Raw genomic sequence first — 27,755 nt, 5'->3', positions numbered from 1 at the left:
TTAAAAACATTGGGTTAGGCTATTGTGTGTTGGCTGATGGTTCCAAATTGCAATTGCAAATAATAATAATAATAATAAAAAACCTAACAATTAAAATTGGGTTTCTTGAACCTCTAAATATGAATCTAGTCGTGCTGAATTTGCTCGGTAAACTTGCTAATTAATATTTATAAGCCAAAACCGTTATCCAAGTAGAATTAATTGTTAAATTTGCTAAAATAAAGCCTATTGGGCGGACCTCACGAAACTTGTATTAATATTCATGAGCAATTCCTTGCCATAGTAGGATTCGTAATTTCTCCAACCGGTACCGTCAAAGACAAACGCCGAGTGGACTTCAAAACACAAATAATGTCTTACACAACCTTACAGGGTAGGTACAAATACTCAATATTATAACCTCCCAGATGAATGCAATAAATGAGGCATTTACCGCCTATAAAATCTGCTCTATACGGCCTGGATAGTACATATAACAAAAACAGCTGATGAGTTAAATTTAGACTAAGGACAAGAAACACTGATAGCGTGTTAGCTTTAGCATTAGCTATGGTGCAAGTGCACAAGGCTCACTTTCACTAAATAAAATGACTTTTGGTGTTTTGCATTGAATGTTCTTCATGTTTACAACCTCATTATAAGTGTCCTGGAATGTATAGGTAAAATGAAGCAGGCTAGTGTTTTTATTAGCTGGCTTGATGTTAGCTGTTAGCATCGAGTCAATAACATGTCCGTACAATAGAAGCATTGAGAGTTATGTGCAATGAACCATCTGACTCAAACTACAAAATCAAAAGGACATTTAAGCCTGACGTGAAAAAAATAAACTAATAGTTTGTGTGACACTATTTCAATTTTGGTCACATTTGGAGTGGATGTTCACATTAGATAATGCTTATGTGCCCTACAGGTTGTTCAGTGCTGAAAAATATCTAGATTAAATCAGTGCATAACCATGGATGAGGAGGACAGCCAGGATGAGCTGATCAACAGGAACGTCTCCCATGGGAAAGGAAAAAGACCTGCCATGTCCATCATCTCTGATGACGGTTAGTGGTCTTGTGTCAGCAAATGGAACAACACAGAGAAGCCTAATGTGTTGTGGGCCTTAAATAATGTGGCCCCTATTTAACCCTGTTAAGTCTGACATGTGAAAAAATAGTCAAACCGTTTATTGAACCTTTATGTTTTGTATCATACTAGATATATGGATAAATCAAGTAAAGTTGCTTCAGTTCAGTTACAGAAAGTGTTCATCTTGAAATATTACTAACAATATAAAGAAATATATTCACATTAAAAGACATGTGCCATGACTTCCAGGGAGACATTTTTATTATTATACTAGAAGACCTTTTACTTGCTAAAAATATATATGAATTATCAATCAGACGACAGAAAGCATGTAGTAGATTGTCTACAACAGGTGTTACAGCAAAGTCATCATGTTGATAATTTAGAGGCCTTAGAAATATGTGAAATTTGATACAGTAGGCTTTATTGCATTTGATATAAAAAAAAATGATTCAGTTTCTTCTTTCACTCTACACGACTTCTCTTCCTGCATGTCATTCCAATTCAGAGGACAACTCGGAAGATGAGGGGGAATCAGAGGAAAGAGAAACAGGCAGTGAGGAAGATGATGATGACGAAGAGGAGGATGTCCTTGATGGAGAGGAGGAGGAGGAGGAAGATGAGGGTGAAAGTGAAAGTAAGATTTAACTTCAACATGCTTGTATTGACTTTTTTTATGCTTGTCAATTTAACAAGTTAATTATATTGAACGAATTGAAATGTAAAAAACTGAATATTGACTTCTAAAGCCACTTGTAATATTTATTTAATGATTTAATCACCTGCCAGAGTAATGTCTTTGATTTAATTACCTTTAAGTGCTAAAGTCACCATAAAACCAAAATTTACCATTCTTATTTTTTATGGAATATTGGAATAAACACCAATCAGTGTTTATTACAAATGATTTGTCTATGCACATCAGAGTTGGAAATTAAAGGGGGCTTGCAGGGCTCCAGACTGCGACCAAATGGTCGCATGTTGCGACCAAAATTTGAGTGTGTGCGACTGAATTTTACATCCAGTCGCACATGTGCGACCAGTAATTTTTTTTTACGTTAAACGTGGAAGGGGCGCGTCAATGAATCCGGAATGTGTAGTAGGCCAATAATGACGAGTGTGAGAAGAATAGGGAATGGCCACTGTAACTGGCTAATGTGTGGAGGGGGAGGGTCCTAGAGATAATCGAGTGCGCGACCGCGCGTAATATTTAAATGTTATTTTTAATGTGTTGACCAAATATTTTTTTGTTCATCCTTTAAAGATTGTCCCTATTTATAAAACTAAAAGTTTCAAGAAGTAGGAAAACTCACACTTATAAAAAAAATAAAAAAAGATTAAATTACCATTGTAAACATAGAGGACGCTAATTGGCTATTTTCACTCCCTAATAGCTATTTTGTCACTCATTTTGCTTTTGAATTAATATTAAGACATTATGAATGATAATAATTAAAGTTAACTTTATCTATACACCTCAAATTAAGCTCAGTGCTTTGTCATCCCACAGTGCTACCAAATACTTTCTGTAGAACTAGTGCTTCTGCCCTCAAATGTTAGTCTGGAGCCCTGCGAACTTAAAATAAAACTGCACATTGTAATTTCTGTACGTTAAATCTATTTATTATCAAAGCATTTGTCAGTAATACAGTTATGTGGGGGGAAAATATGAATAATTGCATTGCAAGGTGATTTAAGGTGTGCCCCTAAATTTTCTGCTTGCGCTCCTAAAATTTTAAGTCAGGGGCTACAGCGCTCCTAATAAAAAAAGTTAGTCTGGAGCCCTGGCTTGGGGCAAAAATGCCCCTGCACAATTGAGCTAGATCGTGATTAAAGTGCAATGTAAAATGAATGAAAAGTATCGATTGCGGCATTACATTTACAGTAGATTTGCTCATGTTGCATCGTATTTCATATGCAGTGTTGCTTTATAACCAAGCACACACATTTCTGTTCAACTTATGAATGCAATGTCCAGTCAGATTCAGAGTTGTTCAGTGTGCGCTTACTGACTGAATTCTGAATCTGCATTCGCACAAATTCTCTCATCATAAACAACAAGTGCAGAAAAAATGCAAATAAGAGATTAATTTTACAGTGTACCTTCGCTTCAGTTATTGTAACGTCCGTTTTTGTGAAAGTGCATAACTTGACTCGCTTTGGTATTCTTTGCTTGCTTGCTTTGTATAATTTATTCCCAATTTGAATAACTGTTTTGTTTTTCATGCTTTTGAAATAACCAATGTGAAGTTTTGATTTTCTAATCCGTAGAAAGCAATGAACACTTGTATATAAATGGTTCTTGGCTTGTTTTGTCTGTAGACAAAATATGATGTGCTTTTTTCCCCAAAAAACGTTCTGTTAATCAACATTAATAATCATTATTCTAATATCAAGTGAAATAATCATACATATATTTACATTAAACAGCATTATAGGGCCCACTGAAGTGCCTTGGAACGCACAGCTTTGTTTGATGCGTTGACGTAATTTCCACTGAAACAGGAAGTTAAGGCGGGACATATTGAATGGCTCCTCCCCCTTTCCAAGCAGCTAATAGCGTTTAGTTTACCTCACAGACTGCAAGTCGCACTTGACAGCTCCCTGGAAGCGAATCCGAGCGCTGATGATACGTTTGATTCAATAGTAGAGGTGTGAATAAATTCTAGACATTTCATTCTTAACCAACGTACAGTTGGAAGACAGAATAAAACTCGAGCGTTTGAGCAACCGAACAACATCTCCAACCCATACTGATCCTGACGTGTCAACAGTCGCTTTAGCCAGGTGGTGTTTATAGCGTAGGGGGCGGAGCTTTAGATTCTAGAGAGCATTTGATTGGACAAGATGTGATGAGAAGCTGAAGTCCACGGTGCGAATTATGCAAATTTTGTCGTTGTTTTGGAACAAACCAGCTTATTCATAACCTTAAGGCTAACATATTCATACTAAAAGCTAAAAATATATATATTTTGGTTTCAGGGAGCCTTTAAACATGCTGTGTAAATAAACACAAATGCATTATCAGATGCAGCTTCTGTTCCACCTTTGCAATATAAAGATGTTGAAAAACATTTGATTGGTTACAGTCTATAGCATTGTGATTGATTGTAACTGGTTAAATTTAAATATTTCACATAAAAAAAAAAACACCACAGATACATTTAATAAGGGAATTATAAAAATTGCCCTTACAAAGGTAAAAAAAAAAGGGCCCTTAATTGACCCTTATGCACATCAATATATTAATCCTCCCCTTGACAGTGACAACTTGTGAGAGCAATTAGCAAACGACAACAATCAATCAATTCCGGATGGACAAAATCGAGTCCTACACTACTTTTTTTTTTTTTCTCTTTCGAGAAGCCATTTCATTTGGATAAACGTCACAATACAGAAGAAAAGATGATTGCATCTTCCGTTTCTTATTGACTAAATTTCATTATAAATGCAAGCTAAAATAAAACTAATCTAACCAAAAGCATATCTATCTATCTATCAAATATGATATCAGTCGTATAAAAGTGCTTTCCAGCAGATATCAGATCATGTGGACCTTTAATCGTTGGGAGTGATGTGTTTGCATTTTGCCTTAAAATATGCATAATCATAAGACCTGCCACACAATCTTCAAACAAACACGGGAGGACTGTATCCTGTATCCTCAGATGAGGACTCTGGGAACGTCCTGGAAGGAGCTGCAGGGAACGCTCCTGTGGACGCAGCTGACCTGAGCTCAGACGAGGACTCGGAGAAATGCCCCATCTGCCTGAACTCCTTCCACGAGCAGCCCGTGGCCACACCGGAGTCTTGCGAACACTACTTCTGTCTCGACTGCATTCTGGAATGGTCAAGGGTAAGATTGACAAGCTTAAACCCTTTACGTAACTCATACATTAAGATCTCGTCCATATTTGGTGATTCTCTACAGTTATTCAGCATTATTCATAATATGCAAATACTGGGGAAACAACTTTATGGTTGATGCAATATTATTCATAACACTGTTATTTTATTAGGGGTCCAAGCACCGAAGTGCTGGAACACTATTGTGTTTGTACTGATGTTCTTATTTTTCCTCCCTAAAAGTGTATGGGCGTCAAAGACCGTAAATTGTAGAGACCCCAAAATTGGCAGAATGGTCCCAATTGAGCACTGCAACTCGGACGCACACACACACATATCCAACACTATTTGGCACTATAAGGTGGCAGTTTGGATTTTTGAACCCTAAGGGCTAGAAACATATCCTATAATATGACTTGGATACCTAAACCCCCCCCAATTTCTTGTGTGCGTGTTCGGGAAACTGCAGTGACATACAGCAATGGAGCAGCAATGAACATTTGTTGCGAATAATAAAATGAATAATAAAACAAACACTGATGTGTTAAACTGCAAGCATACGTTTATGAGGTAACGGATATAGAAATAAATTATAAAAATGAAAAGAGCCTTAAGATAAAAGATTTAGATAAATGTTTTGAGCTGCAAATGATATCTTCACATTCATTTGAATTTGTCCTGTGACATCCTATGACGTGATTCTTCTAAATTTAAATGTTGAAGTCCACACATTTTATGATCACATTTAATAAGTCCACACATTTTATGATCAAACCTTAACTTTCAGTGAAGATTCAAGATGGACTTTGCTATAAAAACAACATCGTAAAATCCATTTGAGTTGGGTCACTAATCATCCAAATTAGCCAAGATTAGTGCTTGGACCCCGATGATCATTGACGTACTATCAGAGTTATTATTATTTTTTCATTTTATGAATTAATTAATTTGGATTTGTTTGTATTTATATATATATATATATATTGTTACATTTTTAATAATTTTGTTGTTTGTTTTTGTCATTTTTATTAGTGTTTCTTTTAATGCCTATATAATTTTTATTTCAGTTTTAATACAATGAATTATTTGTATTAGTTCATTTTAGTACATCATTAAAAAAATAGCTGAAATAAAATAAGTTGTTTTTAAAGAAGTTGTTTTCTTTAGGTCAGTTAACGTTTATTTTCTTTCAAGTAACAAAAATGTTTTTAACTGTTTTAGTTAACTATAATAACCCTAGTTCATAAACAATAATGCCAGTTTTTATTTTTATTATTTTTTTCAGAATGCCAACTCCTGTCCTGTGGACCGAATAGTCTTTGAGAACATTTTCCTGAGAAAGTGCCATGGCGGGAAAGTTAAAAAAACAGTGAGTCACATACCAGATCTGTCCATCAGGATTATTATTACCACGACATTGTGTTATACAGTAAAGAAATGTAAAAGTAAAGAAATGTATTGTGAATAATAAACCCAAATAACTACATCTGAATTCAAAATGTTGAAAAATATTGATTTCTATCACTTATTTATACATGATATCACAACATGGTTTCACAAATGTGAAAGTTGAGTGATTATTAGACCCGCTCACTGATCTCTGTAGATTTATAGATCAGTGTTTCAAATCGCTTATAATGTAAAACTTGTGTATTATGAGTTTTCCCCCTTTCTAAATATAACTTTTCTCTGTCATTCATGTGCTTGGGCATCGTAATTACGATTTTTCCGACTCCACTTGAAGGGCACAATGAACATACCATAATATCAGCCTCAGTTAAGCAGATGGGAGAGTATTAGTTTGTTTGTGTGTGCTTAGATTGCAGTTAAGAAGCCTGTGAAACCTGGCGAGGAACAGCTGGAACTGGACTTGGATCAGACCAGCTGTGAGGTTTGCGGGGGTCGAGACCGTGAAGATCGCCTCCTGCTGTGTGATGGCTGTGATGCTGGGTAAGAAATGAATGGCAAACCAGGGTTGTGGACTTGAGTCGCATGACTTGGACATAAGTCCCTAATTTGATGACTTGCGACTCGATGGTAATGGTACCAAACTTGGTACTGTATAGTACTTTGAATATTAAAATAAAAGATGAATATAAAATAAATATATAAATTCACTATAGTAATACATACTGAGACACTAATTTGGGCAAAGAGCACCAATGACTTGTGGACTTTTGGTGTTTTGCCTTGGTTATTTTTCATGTCCATAATCAACTTTATAGCCTTCCTGGAATATAGCCTAATGTAAATGAAGCAGGTTAAGTGTTTTTATTTGACTTGATGATAAAAACATTCAGTAACATTGGTTTAGGTCTAGTACAGCGGTGGGCAAATGTGGCCTTTAAGATCCACTGTCCTGCAGAGTTTAGCTCCAGCCCTAATCACACACACCTGAACGAGCTAATTAAGGGTTTCAGGAACACTAGCTATAAGCAGGTGAAGTTTTTGCCTTTTGTAAATGAGACGTATAAGAGTTTTTAATCTATTAATTCAAAAGATTGTTTCTGATTTACCAAAGGATCAGTTTGCCCCAGTAATCTCTATAAAATGATTAAATAATCTCCTTATCCATTGATCACAAATGACTGATTGGACCTCTTGACCAGTGCAGAGGTACATGTGCTAACTGCTTATTTGTTACTTAAGCAGCGTTTTGGATTTGAATAATGACACTGACAAACATTTTATAGACGATGAATTGAAAATATACTGTCTCGTTTTAAAATCAGGGAAAAGGATTTAAGTTTTCAGGAATAGTCAAAAAATTGTATCATTAAAGGCATACAATGAAAAGTCACCCTATTTTCCAAATGCTTGTTATTGATCTTATTGTGAATAATTAATTTGTGCATGTTTCATTCTTCAAACCTTTTTATTTTACCTCGAAATTCAAAACATGTGTAACTCGCTCTTCCATGTCAGGCTTCTCTGTGGTGATGTATGCCCGGCTGCTCCAGTCATGTGGTCCACTTAAACTCCACCCCTTTCTTACAATCAGATCTGCCTTCATCCAATCAACAACCAACATTTTTTCTTTTCCGAAAATCTGTTTTACTCTGAAATACGTCACAATACAGAAGAAAAGAAAGTTTCATTAAAATTACTTCTGATTTTAAAAGGATCAATTAATTAACCATTAATGTTAAATACTGCAAGACACTCAAAATATCATGCGCATATAACTACATATTATTATTGTCATTTGTATCAATAATGATGATGATTATAATGGTAGTAATATATAATATGCTCAAGAATGGCAAATATAGGTGTTTTCCTCTTTATACATTTTCATTCCACTATATTTGAATACATTTAGGGTGTTTGACTGGATGAACTTGTGTTTGTTTAGTACTTTAACATACGGTCATATATATTAGCCCTGCCTATTTACGGGGACGCCGGTTTTATTGGTTAATTTCCATTTGACTACTTATTCTGTATTATTATCCCTTTTTTATGGAAGGTACCACATGGAATGTCTCACGCCGCCTCTGGACGCTGTACCTGTAGAGGAGTGGTTCTGCCCAGAGTGCATCGCCACCAACCGCACATCAGGTCATCTTTCATTTCTCACAACCACTTCTTACATTAGCATTACATTTATGATTTGTTACATATTTGTAGTAATAACCATAATTTTCATCTAATTGTTTTAGGTTCTGAACAAATTAGTGAGGAGGAGAGCAGCTCTCTCCCCACCACCAGCCGTTCCCGGGCCAGACCGACCCGAGCGATCGCACGGACCCAGCAGAGCGAAAGAGTTCGGGCCAACGTCAACAGACATCGGATCACACAGGCACGCACGGCAGCGCAGGTTTGCATGATGCTTTTGCTTTGCTCTCTAACCACAAGTGTGTAACATGGCTGAGATGTGTATGTCACTGGGATGATGAATCAGGTCTAACTGGTTTGTAGCAACTGGATACTTTGGATGTTTATGTTGTTTTGTTCAAATACAAGTGAATGGGATACTTAAATACTGGAACAAGCATGAACAACAACAACAAAAAATAATTCACTTACTTTTGCTCATATGGTTGGGTTTAGAGGTTGAACAAACTCTATTAAACTTTGGGAATGTTTTGTGCAGTGCTGTACTATTGTTGTTGTGAGCTAAGCGAGTGCTTGATTTGTGTGGTATTGTGTTTTAGCTTACTCCCAGATATATGATGCAGTCCACATGGTTGGATGAGACCATCAATGCTGTAGTGGCTGGACTCAGCACAGCCGTGTATGTGCGAGACTTGACCCCTCGTTCCAGAACCCGCCGGAGGCGAAAGACAGGTGAGACAAATAGACCCACCGTATGGACCTGGTATTAAGATTTGTTTAGGTAAATGTGTCAAATCTGAAACAAAATACTCAAACAATCTGAAGAAAAAAAAGTTATATTGTGTGTGTGTGTATATATATATATATATATATATATATATATATATATATATATATATATTTATTTATTTATTTAAGTTTTTTTGTACTTTTTATGCAGCAACACATAGTGATGTGGTGATTGTTGTACAAAAATGTTCTGGCATGGTATAGATTTGTTAAATGCTTTTGGAAAGAAGTCTCTTATGCTCACCGAGGCAGCATTTATTGGATCAAATACAGTAATATTGTGAAATTTTATATAAATTCAAATAACTGTTCTCTATTGTAATATTATTTTAAAATGTAATTCATTCCTGTGATCAAAGCTGAATTTTCAGCATCATTACTCCAGTCTTCAGCGTCACATGATCCTTCAGAAATCATTCTAATATGATAATTTAGTGTTCAAGAAAAAATTCTTATCAATGTTGAAAAAAGTTGTGCTGCTTATAGCCCCCCTGTAGTTAACAATTGTATCCCTTAAAACTCATCTTTGATCACCAAAATTACATATTTAAAAAAAAATTCCTGTGGAAAATTCTTGTTCATGCCTTAAAATAGCTTGAATGTACTGTAACTCTACACCGTTGCTTCATTTAGTATACGCGGATCCATTAATATGCATATTAGCCCCGCCTCCACTCACTCACACCAGCTCAGAGATCCACTCGCTCAGTCCATTTACTGAGGTAAACGCTGCACAATGGTATCGCTCTTTACAATGTAGGACACATAATGGTAATTAATATTATTAGCCTTTTGCATGACTATGTTATCAAACAGCTAATAGTGTGTTGCTAATGTTACACAAACCATGTTCCTGTTCGCCATCTCAGAGTCAGGCAGCTGCCTTCTAACAATCAGTCTCATGAACAACTCAAAACGTCAGTGGAGAAAGGCATTTAGTTCATCATAAAATCGTAATATACATCATACACCCACTATATTGCTAAGTGTACCCGCTTTTTCATATCAACAGAAAAATATACCGGGATAACCTGGCATCTCTCGAGACTCCACTGCTTCAGAGCGGTCATAGTTAATGATATGCTAAAGCCCGCCGGCACGTTGATGTGATTGGTTACAAGGTAGTTTGTAAAGTTAGAAACAATAGCGATTTCAAACCGCGGCTTTTTTTTCACTGCAGTTTTAAGGAGAAAATACAAACAATGGTGCTGACTTATAAATTTACACATGGTTTGTCTTAAAGCATATTAAAAACACCACATAGACATATAAACAACATTTAAAAACTTGATTTTCACCACAGGGGGGACTTTTAATATTTTTGTGGAAGCATTTTATTTAATCAATGTTTTTTGATGAATGAAAAGTTCAAAAGAACAGCATTTATTTGAAATAGAAATATTTTATAACATTATAAAGGTCTTTACTGTCACTTTTGATCAATTTAATGCATCCTAGCTGAATAATGTATTTCTTTCAAAGAAAAATAATTACCACAAACTTTTGAACAGTAGTGTTGAAATCAGAGACCCTACTCTAAAATAACACATGGTTTACAGAAGACTCTTTTGAGATTGTGTGTTACTACCTACTTACTGTTTCCCCTGACCATTTGTCATTGGTTAACCTGAAATGGATCATAATACCATGTGTAATCAGACGTTTTAGTTTTCATTAAACTGGATGTTTAGTTCGGTGTGATTCTGTCTGATCTAAATGGGATTCTCTTTCCAGTTAGAAGAAGGAAAACCAAAAGCAAATCCTCAGCAATATCTGGGGGGAAAACAACAAAAAGCATGGGAGTGAAGAGACGGAAACGCAGAGGGAGGAAGACAAAATTTAGAAGAAAACTGGTGAGTTGTTGGCAGATGTAGAGCCACAAAATTTCAACAGTTTTTGTTCTTTATTTTTGGGTTGTTGAAAGGTTGCTGTTATGGGTTTTTGAAAGCTCAAATATAAATGTTTTGCTGATTAAAAGTATTGCTTTACCTCTTCTATGCAAGAACGCGTGAAAGTTTACAATTATATGTCTGGCAAAAAAGTGATAAAACCACAAATGTTTTGCCGCTTCAGGTCAAAAAGAAGGAAACTAATTCGAGAGGTCGTATTGCACGGAGTTTAGGGATTAAGAAGCCCAAGGCTGGTTCCATTATTCCCTCAGTTTATCGGCCTTCAGAGTACAGTTTAGGAAGTATGCGGGCAGAAATCGGCGCAGCCTCCCTCTCTGTGTACGGAGATCCCTTTGACCTAGACCCCTTTGATGATAGGTGAAGTTCAGTTGGTTTTATATTTTATATTTGTCAACAATTTTTAAGTAGTGAGTGCTTGAGTGTCTTAAGTTAATCTTCCAATTTATCTTGTTAGGGAGGATGAGAATCAAGTTCCAACACCATCCTCTGTTCTGGAAGCTAAACGCCGTGGCCTCTCCCGTTCTGCCTTGCGGTCCCATCAGCCTGTGGCCAGACCCATATCTGCCGGCCTCTCCAGGTAACTACTAGAGGGGGGGAATCACTCTTTATGGTCACGATGGAGGAAACAGATGATTTCTACTTCAAGGTGATGAAAATCACAATGAAAATATGTTTGAGGATTAAATGGGTGTTTAAATCCTGGTTGTGTGGTGGTTTCCAGACAAGGTGTGAGTGTCCCACAGGAGGAAGATGTTGCCCCTGTATCAGACCTGCTGGGGAGTATCCTCAGTGGTCAGAGCATGCTCCTCATGGACAGTTCTGATGTGGTCATCAACAGAGATGGTTCCCTCAAAGCAACCAAACCTGGTAAGTCATGCTTTGGAGACATTGGGTGCTTTCACACTGGCAGTTTAGTTTGAAACGGGAGACTGTTCGCGTGAAAAATTGGTAATGTGAAAGCTGTTATGCGTACCCGGGAGCGCACCAGGGTACCGAACCCGAGACGACCTGTCGGAGGTGGTCTGAGTTCAGATGCACTGGAACTGTGGTGCGATTTCGCTTGAAATACGTCAATAAAACAGCTTGAGAACAACGTCATGTAATGTTATATTTACTTCAAAGTAGGGCTGTGACAATAACGCGTTAATTTCGATTAATTAATCTGAGAAAAAATAACACGTTAAAAAAAATAACGCAGATTAATCCATTCCGTATTGACCTTTGAACCTGGAGCCGTTCTAGCCACCATTCGACTGTAAAATGAAGGAGGGAGACGAGAACGCGCTGGCGCTGCCTGGATCATTGATTGAAACATTTACTTATAAAAAAACAGCCGGCATTTCAACGTTGATTCACCGGTGAACGTAAGGGACCAAGGTCGAATCAATGTTGGATTATGTTTCGATTGTGCAAAACGAATCAACGTTGAAATCGTGACGTTGTTTCACTGTTGATGTCGTGACGTTGTTTCATTGTTGATTTCGTGACGTTGTTTCACCGTCTCTTCTTTCAATATGGGTGAATAAAGATTGTATGTCGACGTTGAACCAATGTTGAATTATGCTTCGGTTTTGCAAATTGAATCAACGTTGATATCGTGACGTTGTTTCACCGTCTTACCTTTCATCATGGGATAATACAATTGTACATTCAATTACAACCTAGTTTGCAGTTGGAACATGAGTCATGACAATGCTGACTGAATTTGTGATTAACTGTACACTAAAATATTGTTAACTGTCAAATGACTTGCAGCAATGGCTTAATTAAACACATTTAATAAAAATATAACACATGCTCAAGATTGTAAAACAAGTTTTATTCTGAAAAAACAAAAGTCTAAAAATACTTTCTAAAACAGATGAAAAACATCTCAAACTTTAAATTGCAGCATTTTCGAAGTAATGTTAAAAACCTGTAAAGCAAGTGTAAATAATGTTTATAATTTAATGTTTAATATTAAATGTATAATTTAATAATGTTCAATAATTTAATAATGTTCAATTGTATTGTATTGATTATTTGCTAGGCACAATTATTTCAGTGCTCACCCTTTGAACATTTGAACATTATTTCAATAACATGTTCAACACAATTATTTTTAATTGATTGACAGCCCTAATTTATATGCAATTAAAATGCGATTAATTTTGATTAATTAATTACAAAGCCTCTAATTAATTAGATTAATTTTTTTAATCGAGTCCCGGCCCTACTTCAAAGCCATTCATTGTCCAAAAACTCGTTAGTCAGCTAGAAAACTAAACTTAGGAGCATTCTGATAAATATATGAACTCTACTGCATATTCATTGTATTTTTACTTCACCTGTTCTACAATATTTAAGGTTTATATTAGTGTTGGGCCGATAGACGATACTATTGTCCATCGCGATGGCTGACAGACATCACGATGTTGAGCCGGCATCGCCATTTATTATTATTTATTATTATTTATTAAGCACTGAATTTATTACAGAACGTGAATTCATCAGTTTCTCCCGAAATACATGAAAGTAAGTGGCTGGTGAACTGGGCGAAGAATAGTTAACTTTATAGTTACTTACAGTGTCTATCTGATATGAATAAAATGCGTCGGCAAATATATTTTAATGGATTGTTATTGCTGCTTCCATAGATACCATTATGTGTTTTACAAACTATAAATGTATTGTTTTGCTATAAATTATATGTATTTAAATGTCTGAAACCTAAAATAAACATTATGTGGTTAAACACTGAATAGTTGTGATATATGACAAGCTCTGAACGCGTCCGTCTTTGGCTCAGCGCCAGCCATAGCTGTTGGCAATATGGCAGTTATGTCACGTCACTGTACATTCGCTCCTTAGTGGTCAGCTGCTGCAGAGCATGCCAAAATTGAAATTGCTGATGAGATGTAGAGGAAAATATCTAGTGGAAAATAAGAATGTTACACAAATGTAATAATGTAAGTAGCTAATTAACTAGCAGTTAATTTTAACCTTTAATATTATAGTAATGTACCAACTGGGTTCCCTGTATAGTTTACAGCATTATATTAGCCTTTGGGCTAACTTGGGTATATTTACATCTATCTGAATGTTGATTAATTTACACTGTCCCTTTGAAAAAAAAAAAAAAAAAAAATCCTTGAGGAAATTAGCCATGTACTGTACCTGATAGGCCCCAATTACCGGTAATCTATTGAATCGAAAGTTAATCGCAAGCTTGTGAATTGAATCGTGAAATTTGTTGATGTCCAGCCACACATATATACATATATCATCTTTTTTGTACTTCCTAAATGCACCTGTATAGATGGTTCAGCAATAATTGACTTGATGTTGCATGACTGTCATCCTTTCAAAAGTCAAATGTTTGTTCGTTCCTTTCAGTGTCCCTGTCCTTGCCAATGAACACTACCCCTGGAGAATCAGGCTCAGTGGAACCAGGAAACACACCAAACACAGAAACAAGTCTCATCCACCCCTCTGAACAGGCTGGTCCTTCCTCCAGCCCATTGAGGAGGCCTCCACCAGTACACAATTCTCATGGGTCCTGTTCCACACCACAGAATCCCACATCTCCACCCATACACACTCCGCATCATCCTCACTCTCACCCATCTCCCTTGGGTCATCCCAATCTGCATCCATGTGCTCTTCACAGGCCGATCACCTTAAATCCACCAAGACCTGGAAATGGTCACTTGAGCACTAATGGGATTAGAGGTCAACCCCTCTCAAGGGTGTCAAATAGCTCTTCTGACTCTCCCCATCAAGACCAGGAGGGAACTGCCCGACAAACGTCTGTCAGAAAGCCCCCTCCAAAGCCTGTATGGGTGGATGTTTCTGTATTGCCAAGGATACCAAAAATTAAAAGGGACAGTACCTCCAGTGCAAATAGTAGCAGTGACAGCAGTAGCAGTACTTTGCCTGGGTCTTCAGTGACCAGCTTAGCAGGCAATACAGGTAGGGAACGTACCGTTGACCAGCAAGGAATGGGTACAAGTCAGCAAAACAGGACAGTGGATGCTCAGAGGCAAAGATCAGACAGAACTGGTGCTGCTTCTTCATTTTCTAGCTCTTTCACCTCCAGTACATCATCTCTCAGTGCCTCTTCAAACTCGTGCCCGTCCTCTTCTTCCGTCAGTTTCCGTATAAACTCTAGCAGAAACCCATGGCAAGCTCGGCGACTTTCTGCATCAGGAGGGACTCTGCCTGGGAATGAGGAGGAATCAACAAAGAAGAGTAATAAAAGTAAACAGATGTTGTCATTAAAAACAAAGGCCGAAGAGGAAAAGAACAAAGAGGAGAAGTGTGAGGTCTATGACCCCTTTAACCCTACGGGGTCTGATTCATCTGATAATGAGCCAGAAGGTGAAGGTCTTGATGTTAGCACCCAAAATACTGAGTCTCGGGTGCCAGTTGGAGTCAATCAGGATGCCTGTCATCAAATCAAATCTGAGTCTGTGAATGCGGACTCCGATATGGAGAGAGACTCGGAAATGTGTGCAGAAGTTAAAACGGAGCCAGATCCTTGCAGAGACAAACCGTGCAAACAATCACCACATCATTCAGACGCAATCCACAGTTGGGTTACCTCAGGATCTTCAGATAATTCTACTATATGCAAGGCTAGCATAGATCCTGGAAGTCGTGAAATTCCAGAAAGTCCATTTCGGAAAGCTCAGGAGCACTCCAGATCAAGCTCGTCATGCAGTGACAAAAATGTTAAGCTGGAGGTGAAGTCTGAGCCTGAGGCTGAACCTCAACCCATCAGGCCCCAATCAAAGTCCCTTGAAGAGTCTTTTGCAATCCAAGCATCCAAAGGAAATGGGGTGTGTAAAGAGCTACCTTCAGTCAGTGGTACCTTTAATGCTACTAACATAAAAATGGAAAGACCTCACCAGTCCCGGTGCATGGATAGGAAGCCATCACCATCAAACTCGCAAAGCCTTTCATCTAAAGAATCCCATAAAAAGAAACACTCAAGGTCAAAAGAAAAGAGGAGGTCACGCTCAAGGTCAAGGGATCGGCGGCGATCCCGTTCGAAATCAAAAGAGAGGCAGCGCTCAAGATCGAAAGAGAGGAGATATCCACGGTCAAGAGACAGGAGGGGTTCCTCGAGTTCCAGCAGTAGAGAGAGGAAGACAAGTGGGAGAAGAGGGAGTCGTGAGAGGAATGACAACCGAGGGAGAGAAAGACGAAAGAAGAGATCAAAAGAAAGAAGGCGCTCTCGATCTCGTTCGTTTTCTAGATCTAGATCCAGAGAAAGGAGGAAAACATCAAAGGATCAGGGTGAGAATAGGTTAAAGAGACAGAAGTCAAAATCAAGATCAACGTCTAGAGAGCGAAAAAGGCAAGAGGATCGATCAGAGACCTCTCGACGCACAGAAAGGAGCTCCCATAAGTCTGCAGAGCTCTGCATGTCCACTGAGTTGCATGAGTCCGCTGTTGGTTCAGTCAGGTCTACAACAAAGGTGAAGACAGAGAGGGATGCAAGGGCACATAAACATGAGACTACTTCAGTTAAACCATCAATTAAACAAGAGACTCAGTTGGTTGACATCACAACTCGTGGTCTTGGGTCATCAAGACATGGTGACCAGACTAGAAGAGTTAAAGAAAGCAAGGAAGATGTTTCGCTTGAGCTGCTTAAGTCCGAAAAAATTAAACAAGAGGAACCTTGGCCCATTAGTGCTGTCAAGGAGTTGAAAGATTTCAAAAAGGAGGAGGAACTGTGTGGAGAGTTAGATGGTGTTAAAGAGATGAAAAATGAAGAGATGTCTTTTAACATCTTCAGCAAGGAATCACCAAATCTTAATGAAATTAATTTGAAAAGTGCGGATTTAGAAAAGAGACATGCTGGCTTTCAGGATGAAATGAAAGTGCAAGAAATGGTTGAGCCAAAAAGGATTAAAATCGAGCAAATATGGCCTGATGAAGATGATTCCCCAATCTGCAGTAACAACCCTCTCATCATCAGTTCAGGCACACCTGACATAGACGCTGAGAACTGTAAAAAGGAAATTAAATTGCAAGAAATGGTTGAGCCACAAAAAAAGATAATCGAGCAAATATGGCTTGATGAAGATGAAGATTCACCAAGCTGCAGTGACAACCCTCTTGTCATCAGTTTGGATACACCTGACATAGATCCGGCCAACTGTAAAAAGGAGCCCATTGAGTCCTATCAGTCGCCGCTTTTAGAGGAGGACATGGAGGTGTCACCTCTCCAACCACCAGACCCCCCAATAAAACAAGAACCTGTCATGTCATCCGATGAAGATATTAGCATTGATTACTTGATTGATAACTTGGACTTCATTAAGAAAGAAATGAGTGAGAGCTCTGTGGCCGACTCAACAGAAGCTGTCGACTCCAAGCCTGCCGTTCCAGAGGCTCCAGCTGGGAATGAGCAAATGACTGAACCCGCTACAGCTGGTGCGAAGCCTAAGCCGCAGGGAAAGCGAGTTACTTGGAATTTGCAGGAACCAGCAGAACCCCAGTCTGAGAAATTAAGCAGTGAGTAAAAATGTTTGATGCACTACACATTTAGTCACATCAGGCTTGGTCTGAAGCATTCAGGCTACATAAAACTAAAATATTTAGAAAATTAGTAAAATTGTTTTGATTGTTTTCCCATGGCTTTTTTAGAACTTGCACTCTTCAAACTAAAACTCAAGCAAGAAGGGTCGCGAAGGTCTGCTACATCCCAACAAACCTCCAGTCAGGTACAAACTCGTCTTATACTTTATTTCTTCCAGTGTTTTAAAGGGATAGATTCCACCCAAAATTAAAATTGTCATAATTTACTCACCCTTGTTATTTCACACTTATGACTTTAGTCTTTGGAAGAAAAAACAGACATTTTTTAAAAAACTTTCTTTTGTGTTCCACATACTACAGTATCATGCTTGTTTGGAGTGATGAAATGTTTTACTTATCCTATAGAAAACAATTGTAGATGTGCTGGATGTTGCTAAAACGTTGGGAGAAACCCTATTATTCTATAAAACATCTATAATTGTAGATGTTTCCTATTAATTTCCTAGTATCAATGTAAAGCCGCTTTGGAACAATCTACATTGTTAAAAGCGCTATATAAATGAAGATGACGTAATCTGAATACTATAAAAACCAGATGTGTTTTGAAGGCCTCATGGCCTTACATGACTGAGAGAAATGGGATTTTACCTAAAGTTGTTTGCGGTTGGCATCTGCACTGTTGAAGGCCATGTGAACCAAAAGAGCAGCATCAATGTTCTCTTGATAAAAAATAATGAGGCAAAAACACTGAATAATTATTTTGTGGGACAATCAAAATATGTTTTTGACTGGTTGGCAGTCAGCCACCCACCCTTATAAAGAGAAGAAGATAGCCCAGTAATGAAGTAACTGTGGCAAAAGTGTTGGGGAGATTTCAGGAAGAGAAAAGGGAGGAGAGCACCTGCAAATGAGATCATTGGTTAAAGCTATTAAAGTGTGAGTTGCGAGTGAGGAGGTCAGATGTCCTGCAGGTGTCTCGGCTTTGCCCAATAAAGTCTTATTTTGATTTCTGGAACTCTACATCTTGAGCATTACTTTTGCAAGATTGAGAAGACTTTTCTCCATGACAGGAGCAACTCTAGTAAACAGAGTTTTACTGAAGAAACCTTTTAAGAGCTCTTAGAACAGGTTTTTGTGTATACCAGTGCATGTCATAATTGTTGCACCTCATATGTAGTTGCTCTAAGAAACCAGAGGGTGTCATCATGTCACCGTTCACATTCACAATTTGCAACTTGCTCTCTCATGATGGTGAAAACAACGATGATGCAATTCCTATTGTACCCATGTGACAGAAACTGAAAGCAGCCTTATAAGGCTTCACTTCAGAAGAAATGAAAGTTAACGTTACGCTTGGAAATTGTTGCATCCTTCATTCCCAAGGAGTGACCTTGAATACAAGTTTATCAAGATTTATGATGGTCATTTTGGTCATTCACAGGAAGTTGAGATCTTTGAAGCGGTTAATGGGAATTTTTATTATTGTGGGCAGTTTCGAGCTTGAGTGATGTTATGGGTACTTCAGTACTACAATAATCCCATGAATCTATTTCATATTAAAGGATAAAGCTTCATCTAAGGCTGATACAAAACTCACAGCAACAGTCTCCAGCCTTCCTCCCCAAGAGGAATCCAGCAAACCAAAATCCCACAAAGAAGGGGATCCCGATCCGAAAGAGAAGGTCAATAAAGCGTCACTGCACAATTTCACATCGAAAATCACATCGATGACTCATTTATCATGTCATTCATGTCATGAATTTTTAAATATTATTTCACTTTCTGTAGTACATGAAGAAACTTCATATGCAAGAGCGAGCAATAGAGGAGGTCAAGCTTGCAATAAAGCCCTTCTATCAGAAGAGGGACATCACAAAGGAAGAGTACAAAGAGATTTTGCGTAAGGCCGTTCAGAAGGTAACTGATGTTGTCTTTTGCTGCTGTTTTTCATATTCACTTTCTTTTACCACCCAAGTAAACCCAAACACATTTGCATATGCGAATACTATTTTGTTTTCCTTCTCTTCAGTAGGCAATTTCTTGAATGAATTATGAAAGAATTGTGTTATTATGTGGAAATTATCCCATTCATGTCTTGTTTTCCCTCATTAACTAGGTGTGTCATAGCAAGAGCGGTGAGATCAACCCGGTGAAAGTAGTTAACTTGGTCAAAGCCTACGTGGATAAGTATAAACATGCAAGAAAACACAGGAAAGAGGAAACTGGGGAAAACCAACAGGCAGACGTCCCTCAAGACTTCCAAACTTCAGTGTGAAGTCAATGGTAAAACGGCTACGTCCTTTTCAGACAGTATCATTAGCAATCAACTGTAGATTTGATTGTTTTTAAATCTGTGCATTTCTACAATGACGTAGGAAACTCTTAAGGGCTCAACGTCGTGTTTCCAGTAATCAAATGAACCTTTTTGAACGTTTGTTTGTTTTCTTTTGAATGTAAAGATCATTTGAAAGTATCTGGGTGTGTCTAGACAAGATATGTTAAAAATCTTTACGTTGCCATTGTTTAAAACGAGTCTTCAAGAGGGTGTTGTGTTTCTTTGCTATTTTAAGCTTATCCAACTGGAAGTTTAAGTCATTAGTCAGGCATCATCAGAATCATCAGACTAAAATATAAATCATTTATACACACACACACAATACTTGGTGAACATCAAAGTTCCATCATAAACAAAAGAGATTGGAGAGCACATACATTTTTTGTTGGTATGTCACATATTTCGTAAATGCATAAGATCCTCTGGGACATTATGTGATCTCTCCGAAAACTTACAAAGAGCATTTATTTGAGTTAAAATATTGTTCTGATATCTAGTCTTTATGAGACTCTGAAATCTATTTGGTTGACATATTTCTTTAAAATCTTTTAGTTTACTAATATAAGTAAAACAGGAAAACTGAAGTAGACCTCACCCTCATTGAATGGTTTTGTTGTAATAGAAAAACGATAAGGTTCATTCATGATAGATCTTTTCTGTTCAGTTGAAAAGTGACTGTTTAGCAGATTTCCTGATAAATCCTGCCAGATGAATGGGTTTGCCAATTATTTTTTTTCTAATTGCTGTTGGTTTTTGTTCTGTTAGTGAATGACAGCTTTTACAAATGACTTTCAGCCTAGAAAATAACCATTTATTTATGCATTACTAAAGGTTCAATGAAAAGTTCAATGAAAAAAGATGATGGCTGAAGAGTGTAATTCAAAAGGTTGGGATTTTCTGAACCCTTTTCATTAATTATGTCATTTTAATTGCTTGAGAAATGTTGAATTGATCTCATGTAACTTCAGTTGTATCAGACTGCGAAGCGTGCAGAAATGTGGCAAACCGTTGGTCTTTTCCTGACAGAGAGGATTCTGTTCTCTTAACCCGAGTGAACTTTATCATGTGAATCCAAGCAGTCACAGAATACATGATTCGTGATCCACTGTTTGTGTAAATATTTTTATTAGATCCTTTATTTAATAAAAAGAAAAATCTTTGGCATGCTTCCTGTTTTTTTTTACAGTCGTAAAATGTGCTGATATTTAAGGATTCATGCACACTCAAGTGAACAATGTTTAGACACTTTCAAAATTCCTCCTATTTGTGAAATGCACTGCTGTATAATTTAGTTATAGATTGGTGAATTTTCAATTTTGAGTACATCTTATTCACTATCTTAAATGTAAATAAATAAAAATAAAACTATCACATTTTATATATATATACATGTTTATTAGACTTTATATGTATGATATTTTTACATGTTGTCTCATCAGCCACACAGATATTGGTATCAGCATTATCTAATAAACACACCCATAACGGTCAACCACTACTTTTTAAAATGACTCCATTTAATGATGTCACACTTTCTAAACATCGCATTCATAAACAAGGCAACAGACAAGAAGCAAATTAAGCCCTTTGGGCAAAGTGTGAAAGATTCTTCACTAGAAGACAATATATTAAAACGAGGCTGAATCCCTCATTAGAAAATGTTAACAAGAAAAGGTTTCTGAGCATTTGAATAATAGTTTCATTGAGATTAAACACCCTCAGAATAGCCCATGGAAATTACCTCTGAAAAATTCTCTCGGTTTGCGTTGTGCTATGAGTGTAACAGTAGCAAAGAGAATATATGTAAAAATGAATGATGGCTAAGTAATTTCATGCTGAAAACAGAAACTTTAGTCCATTGAAGGCAGACCCAAAGAATTGATAAGGTCATAAAGGCTGTTGTGGGAGATCTGCAAGCTAACGTTATCATTTTGAAGAGAGGACGCTCCCTCCATCTGAGCTCTTTCGTGAAATTCACGGCATATCAGAGGTACAACCTGTGGAGATGGAAAAAAGATACGTTATAACACTTAAAATGCAGACAAAAAGACTAAATGTGTTTCTCTTTTGAGATACTTACTTTGACTGTAATAAGTTTTTTCTCCAGTGGTTTTCCATCAGGGAGCTTCTCCCCAAAGCACAGGTAGATGGTATAATCCGGAGACCCACGTCTGTTCTCTTTAAAATCCATCAGATCTGAAAAACAATCGTGATATTCCAATCAGAATGGAAAAACACAATTGCTGTAATACAATACAGGTTGTTCTGGTCTATTTTTGGCTGAATATCTATCTAAAGGAAGCATTTGTAACACTGTCAGTTACAACAGAAACTTGTCCATCAGTTTGTAAAAACAGGAAAAACACTTACAATGGAAGTCAATGGGGGCGAGTTTCCAGGAGGGTTTAAAAGCATGAATGTGAAGCTGTCATTTTGTTAAGCGTTTGGTAAATGAATCTGTCACTACTAATGCTAGCATGTGTAATATTAAAGTCATAGGTTAAACTTTCTAAATTGTGTTAAAGTAGCATATTTTAAAATATTATCCGCTGTGCTGTAAGTGGTGTCTTCCATAATAGGATACAAAATAGGACCTGAATTATTATTTTTTCAACAATTGGTCAGTGAAAGGTGTTTAAATCTTTCTTTTTTTTAATTAATTGTCTATAAGTATTACATTTAATAACATTTATGCTATTTTTAAAAGAGTCCCAAAATGAGTAAAGGCCCGTTCACACCAAGGATGATAACTATAGATATAACGATAAAGATATAGTCATAAAAATCGTTCTCAATATTAAAGAATAGCAGAGAAACAATATCGTTGGAATCACTTTCAGAGTGATTTTATCCAGCTGATTAATGATACAAATATTTATTACACATAATCTGTCACTCAGTAGCCAGTTTGGGACCAAATACTGATTTATAGTTTGTGATAAACTCTATGCTGCACTATAAGCATGAGGGTACTACAGGTTTGAAGGTTGAGCTTCATGCATGCAGTCAATTCTGCAATTTGAGGGGGAAAAAAACATTTTACATATGTTCCTTCCATGCTGCAATAAGGGCCCTATGATGACGTCACTTCCTGTATGCCACAATTTTAAGGAATATTTCATTGGAACAGTCATGGTAACCGGGTTGCAAATGGTGGAACCAGCTATAAATTATGTTTTTGGTCATTTTAAAGTAGTTTACAAATGAATTGGATATTAATTCAACATATTATAGAGATCATTCAGTATGCTGTAAATATTCCTTTCTCGTCGCTTATACCTCTTACGAACTTGTCAAAACTGAGCAGTAGCTCCTTGTTGTTCTGATGCAGTTTTCTGGGCTCTGGGTTGTGGATCTCGGACGGGTCACTGGTGCTGACGAAGACTTTACACTTGTCCTGACGGAAGCCGTAGATGCCGGACTGGTTGACCTCCAGCTGCAGGCCTCTCTGAATGCTGTCGAGGATGCGTTTCGTGAAGTGAATCTGTACGTGGTCGAACAGACCCTCGGTGGTCGGGAAGCGTATTGGCGCTCCTTTCAGCTCAGATGGGTCACACTGGTAGTGAAACTGAACGAGTGGCGAAGACAGGCGAGTTTTCAAAACTTCTGTTCTTCTGTAGTTGATCGAGATCTCCAGGTCCCAGAGAGCAGGAATGTTTCCTTGGTGCACTAGAAGTAACAATATATAACACAATTTAGAGATACACTACTATGTATGCAATGTTCTAGATATGAACAGTCAATGGTTCAAATAAAGCTAACGCAGTCTCATGGCATTTCATAACTATTTTACGTTTTGGCAAATTTGTGGCAAGTTCAGATGAATTTGTAATCTTAATCATACGTTTTTGCCCCACTTACAGATAGGTTTGGGGTGGACCTTAAAGGGGTGGTATAATTCTCATGGAATTGGGTTGAATGAAACTGTTTTGGCATCTGCAACAGCTTGTTGTGTTACCATTAGTGTCAGGTTGCTGGACTGGGGCCGGTGTGTTGTTCTGCATGCATGGATCATCTGAGTAGGGCGTCTCAAAGTTGTTCCTCGAGGGAGTCTGTATGTTTTGTTGGGATGAGGTGTCCCATGGAAGGGGTTCTGTGGATAGAAAGGGTATATTATGAATCTGCCAAAGTAAGAGCCTCATCTACCTCACTTCCTCCTGCCATGGAGCAAAACTTATTTAATGTAATGTTTATAATGAGTCAAGTGAAATCAAGTCCCCTTTATTTATATAGCGCTTTATATACAGATTGTTTCAAAGCAGCTTTACAGTGATAAACAGGAAAATAATGATTCAATGATGCAAACAGAATTAAATTCTGCTGCTCTAAAAAGAAAACAGTGTCATTGTTCAGCTGAGGTCAGTTTAAAGTTGATTCAGTTCTGTTCAATAACTTCATAAAGATCATCAATTATGAAATGAGTTCAATTCAACTATTAAGGCACTCTGTAGAAAACAATGATGTCATCATTCAGCTCAGCTCAGTTCACAGTTGTTGACTATTAAGTGTCCCCAAATAAGCAAGCCAAAAGACGACAGTGACAAGGAACCCAAACTCCATCATGTGACACATGGAGGGGAAAAAAGTGTGGATTCTAAAGGTGCGGTAACATTTGCAAAATTTGTAGTCAAAGTGGGTGGGATTATAGACTGATCGTTACAGTCGCGCCACCATCTCGTCTACTGTCCACGATTCTTTTTTCAAGTTTCGTGCGATGGTCGAAAGCAAGTTGTTTAAAAAAAGTTGTGCGAACAAATGATACTGCAGTGGCTGTTGCTTACTATAAAATCTAGCGGGTTTGGTGTCGCAAATCCAGTGATGCTGGCAGTGACTATTCTCTCTGACCAATCAGTGATCTGCAGTGTTTACACATCACATTTTAGTATCGCTACGGCTCGCTTAACTGAGAACCTTAACTGAGGTGGTACTAAAAAAAGTACCAGGTACCCCCCCCCCCCAATCATGGTTTGTTTAAATCACTAAAACTACTAAATGTAGTAAAGATAGTGCCCAGACACCAAAAAAGTGTCGGCCCAGATCTGGGCCACATCTGGTTCATGTGGATTCAACGCGTACCAGACGTGGGCCGGATCTGGGCCGACGATGATTAGATAAATGTAGATGGTCAATTTTTTACCTGCATGTTGATTTAGATGCATTGTCTCCACTTGGCTGAGCAATTCCTGCTGTATCAGACATAATATAATATATATTTATTATTTATTTTAAATATATAATTCAATCATTTTATTTATATACACTACCGGTCAATGTGTAATAATTATGATTTCTTTTCTTTTTTACCCTTTATCAGCATAATTACTCCAGTCTTCAGTGTCACATGATGCTTCTGAAAAATCATTTGCTGCTCAATCATTTACAATTACTAATGGGGCTGAATTATTAATAATGTTTCTTTTTGTTGAAAATATGTTGCTTTTGATCAATTTAATGTATCCTTGCTGAATTAAAGTATCTCTCAAAAAAAATTTTGAATTTCCACAAAAATATTAAGCAGCAAAAACTGCTTTCAACATTGACAATAATAATAAAAGTTTCTTGAGCAGCAAATCAACATATTAGAATGATTTCCGAAGGACAATGTGACACTGAAGACTGGAGTAATGATGCTCAAACTTTTGGCCAGTAGTGTATAATTTATAATTCATGTAATATTTAAAAATATTTCATATTTAAAAAATAATGAATTCCATTTATTATGTACATATTATTATGTCTACTGCCAGTGATAAATCTGGGCCTTACCTCCATGACTTCAGATATGTAATCATGCGCTTCGCTGTAGATGTCAGCAATGAATGGTAGCTGAAGTTGAACTGGCTCTGCCCTCTGTATCTCTAGCCAATCTGAAGAACAAGGTTAACCAGAGCTTTAAAATCAACTCATTTTCCCATGACAAGAGCAGATTAAGCAATTAAACTCACTTTGAGGACGGATAATGCGATACACTTTGTGTTGGTCCTCCGCATCTTTGGAGTGATCCTCTAACATCTCAAAGTTTTTTAGACTACGAAGCGCACAACGGAAATTTGTCTTCCATTTCGCTTTGTCGTAAGGGTTCTCCTTGATCTTCCCGCTGACCACAGCCCACTCCTGAACAGACCAAAAATACAACACGTTACATTTATTTCAAGTTAGTGTAATTACAATTCAAATGATGTTTCAAATGAGTTTAATAACTTTTAGGATGAATTCCACTTAATGGTTAGGAAATCCCGCCCCCTTTTTAAAAAAAACCGCCCCCTTTTTAAAAAAAACCACCCCCTTTTTTTTAAAAAAACGCCCCTTTTTAAAACCACGCCCCTTTTAAAACCCCACCCCCTTTGAAAATCTTCAGACTGCAGCTATATGCCTCGTTCATGCAGAAGTGAAATGTGAGATGAAAGGAGGAAGTTACCTTAAATATTTTAACATCCTCGTCCCCAAGGTCTCTTCTAGAGTTGTGTTTCCAAGGGATCCGAAATGTATCGTTGCCTATCATGCGCAATCCCTCATACTTCCCACTTTCCACCTGCTCTATAAGCCACGGGCCGAACTGAGGTTTGCCCATCATGCTGCTTAAAAAAAAATCAATGGGGAGATCAAAAAGAGATGTGCTTAGTGACGTCATTGTATGTCAGACAGCTGAATGTACTTAATTTTGTTAGCTAAAGTTTACATTGATAAGCAATTATTTACAGGTTGAACTCTTTTTTAATTAATAAATATTCAAATTTATTTACTTATAAACTCAAATACAATCTGTATGCAACACTGCAGTGTTTATTATATTCTGTAATAAAATGTAAATATAAGGATTTTGGTTGAATTTGAACAGTATTAACTACTTTATTTTGATTTTATTGAAAATTCTAAAAATAAAACGTCCAAAATAATAGCCAACAATAGCTATTTCTTTTTTAGAATTTCATATTACCTTTCACTTTTTAAACAGCATGCAAATATGAGCATATAAAAAAAGATCTATAATTTTAATATGCAAATCTGTAACCCAAAAACTGTACCCACTTCATATCTGCAGCTCAAAACGAGGCTATTGCATGTTTCCTGGAACAACATTCCTATCCGAAAATTTAGTCCTGGCCCAATCCCGATCCCTAATCCTAACCCTACCCTTAAATGATCTCTAAAATCAGAGGGAAATGACAGATGAATAACACTGATGTAGAAGCAAAGTGTAAACTTGTTTACGCTCATGTAAACTTGGCATAAACTTTAAACTAGTCCCTCAAATCTGATTGGTTGATGGAAATGTAGCTCCAGGATCCAGGAACGTGTTCACTGACACATACATGAACACATGCGTCAAACGCGAGCGACGCTCAGGTTTAAACGCTAGTGAAAGCCGAAACGCGTATTGGGTCGTGCTCGTGCACTAGGTTTTGAGACACAGCCTATATTTCATAATAATGATCATAATATCATCATCTTACCTCTGCATCGCTGCTATGTTTAGGTCCTGACGAAGTTTTTCTACCACGTAGTTTACATCGGTTTGGTGTGTGTGTTGTGTTTTATACCGTGTCCGTGAAGCGTCACACAGGCACACCCCCTTGCAGACAGGAGGAGTTTCAAGAGAAAGCGAGATATAACTGAAAATAAAACTGACTTGGCAATAATTCGTTTTCTTGCATCATCATTTCCGTTTAAGGTGAAGGCTGATGATGATGATGACACCTATTGGCTTTACA

General features: G+C 37.3%; 2 protein-coding genes across 3 annotated transcripts; one reads left to right on the top strand and one right to left on the bottom strand.

The window, feature by feature from the left end:
• Positions 1-276: 276 nt before the first annotated feature.
• On the top strand, positions 277-21,203 carry phrf1 (PHD and ring finger domains 1). Its single transcript, XM_084095895.1, has 18 exons — positions 277-373; positions 911-1,049; positions 1,583-1,711; positions 4,743-4,930; positions 6,206-6,289; positions 6,740-6,870; positions 8,390-8,481; positions 8,583-8,740; positions 9,078-9,210; positions 11,002-11,120; positions 11,341-11,534; positions 11,632-11,754; positions 11,899-12,044; positions 14,553-17,684; positions 17,817-17,893; positions 19,271-19,390; positions 19,497-19,625; positions 19,825-21,203. The coding sequence occupies exons 2-18, from the start codon at positions 956-958 to the stop codon at positions 19,981-19,983; spliced, it is 5,208 nt and encodes a 1,735-aa protein (XP_083952021.1). The 5' UTR covers positions 277-373; positions 911-955; the 3' UTR covers positions 19,984-21,203.
• irf7 (interferon regulatory factor 7) lies at positions 21,147-27,612 on the bottom strand. 2 transcript variants are annotated; one of them, XM_084095897.1, is made up of 9 exons: positions 27,498-27,612; positions 26,462-26,618; positions 25,989-26,157; positions 25,810-25,910; positions 25,181-25,229; positions 24,002-24,136; positions 23,323-23,712; positions 22,124-22,239; positions 21,147-22,040 (listed from the first exon to the last, which is right to left on the bottom strand). In XM_084095897.1, the coding sequence occupies exons 1-9, from the start codon at positions 27,503-27,505 to the stop codon at positions 21,894-21,896; spliced, it is 1,272 nt and encodes a 423-aa protein (XP_083952023.1). In that variant the 5' UTR covers positions 27,506-27,612; the 3' UTR covers positions 21,147-21,893. The 2 variants fall into 2 exon arrangements, with proteins under 2 accessions (XP_083952023.1, XP_083952022.1); XM_084095896.1 differs by having other exon boundaries at positions 26,462-26,621; positions 27,498-27,593.
• Between the last annotated feature and the right edge of the window lie 143 nt (positions 27,613-27,755).

The sequence above is a fragment of the Abramis brama genome (assembly GCF_963993115.1).
Source record: "Abramis brama genome assembly, chromosome: 20".
Lineage (NCBI taxonomy): Eukaryota > Metazoa > Chordata > Actinopteri > Cypriniformes > Leuciscidae > Abramis > Abramis brama.
Note: the sequence above shows the minus strand (reverse complement) of the source record. Positions and strands in the feature narration are given on the sequence as shown.

Bases quoted from the DNA above. Each gene is read 5' to 3' on its own strand.
- phrf1 (XM_084095895.1), top strand. From the start codon at position 956: ATGGATGAGGAGGACAGCCAGGATGAGCTGATCAACAGGAACGTCTCC. The intron at 4,931-6,205 runs GTAAGATTGACA...TATTTTTTTCAG, and splicing joins GCATTCTGGAATGGTCAAGG to AATGCCAACTCCTGTCCTGT. The intron at 17,894-19,270 runs GTACAAACTCGT...TTCATATTAAAG, and splicing joins CCCAACAAACCTCCAGTCAG to GATAAAGCTTCATCTAAGGC.
- irf7 (XM_084095896.1), bottom strand. The intron at 25,911-25,988 runs GTGAGTTTAATT...CTTGTTCTTCAG, and splicing joins TCGCATTATCCGTCCTCAAA to ATTGGCTAGAGATACAGAGG. The intron at 24,137-25,180 runs GTAAAAAATTGA...TTCTATCCACAG, and splicing joins GCATCTAAATCAACATGCAG to AACCCCTTCCATGGGACACC.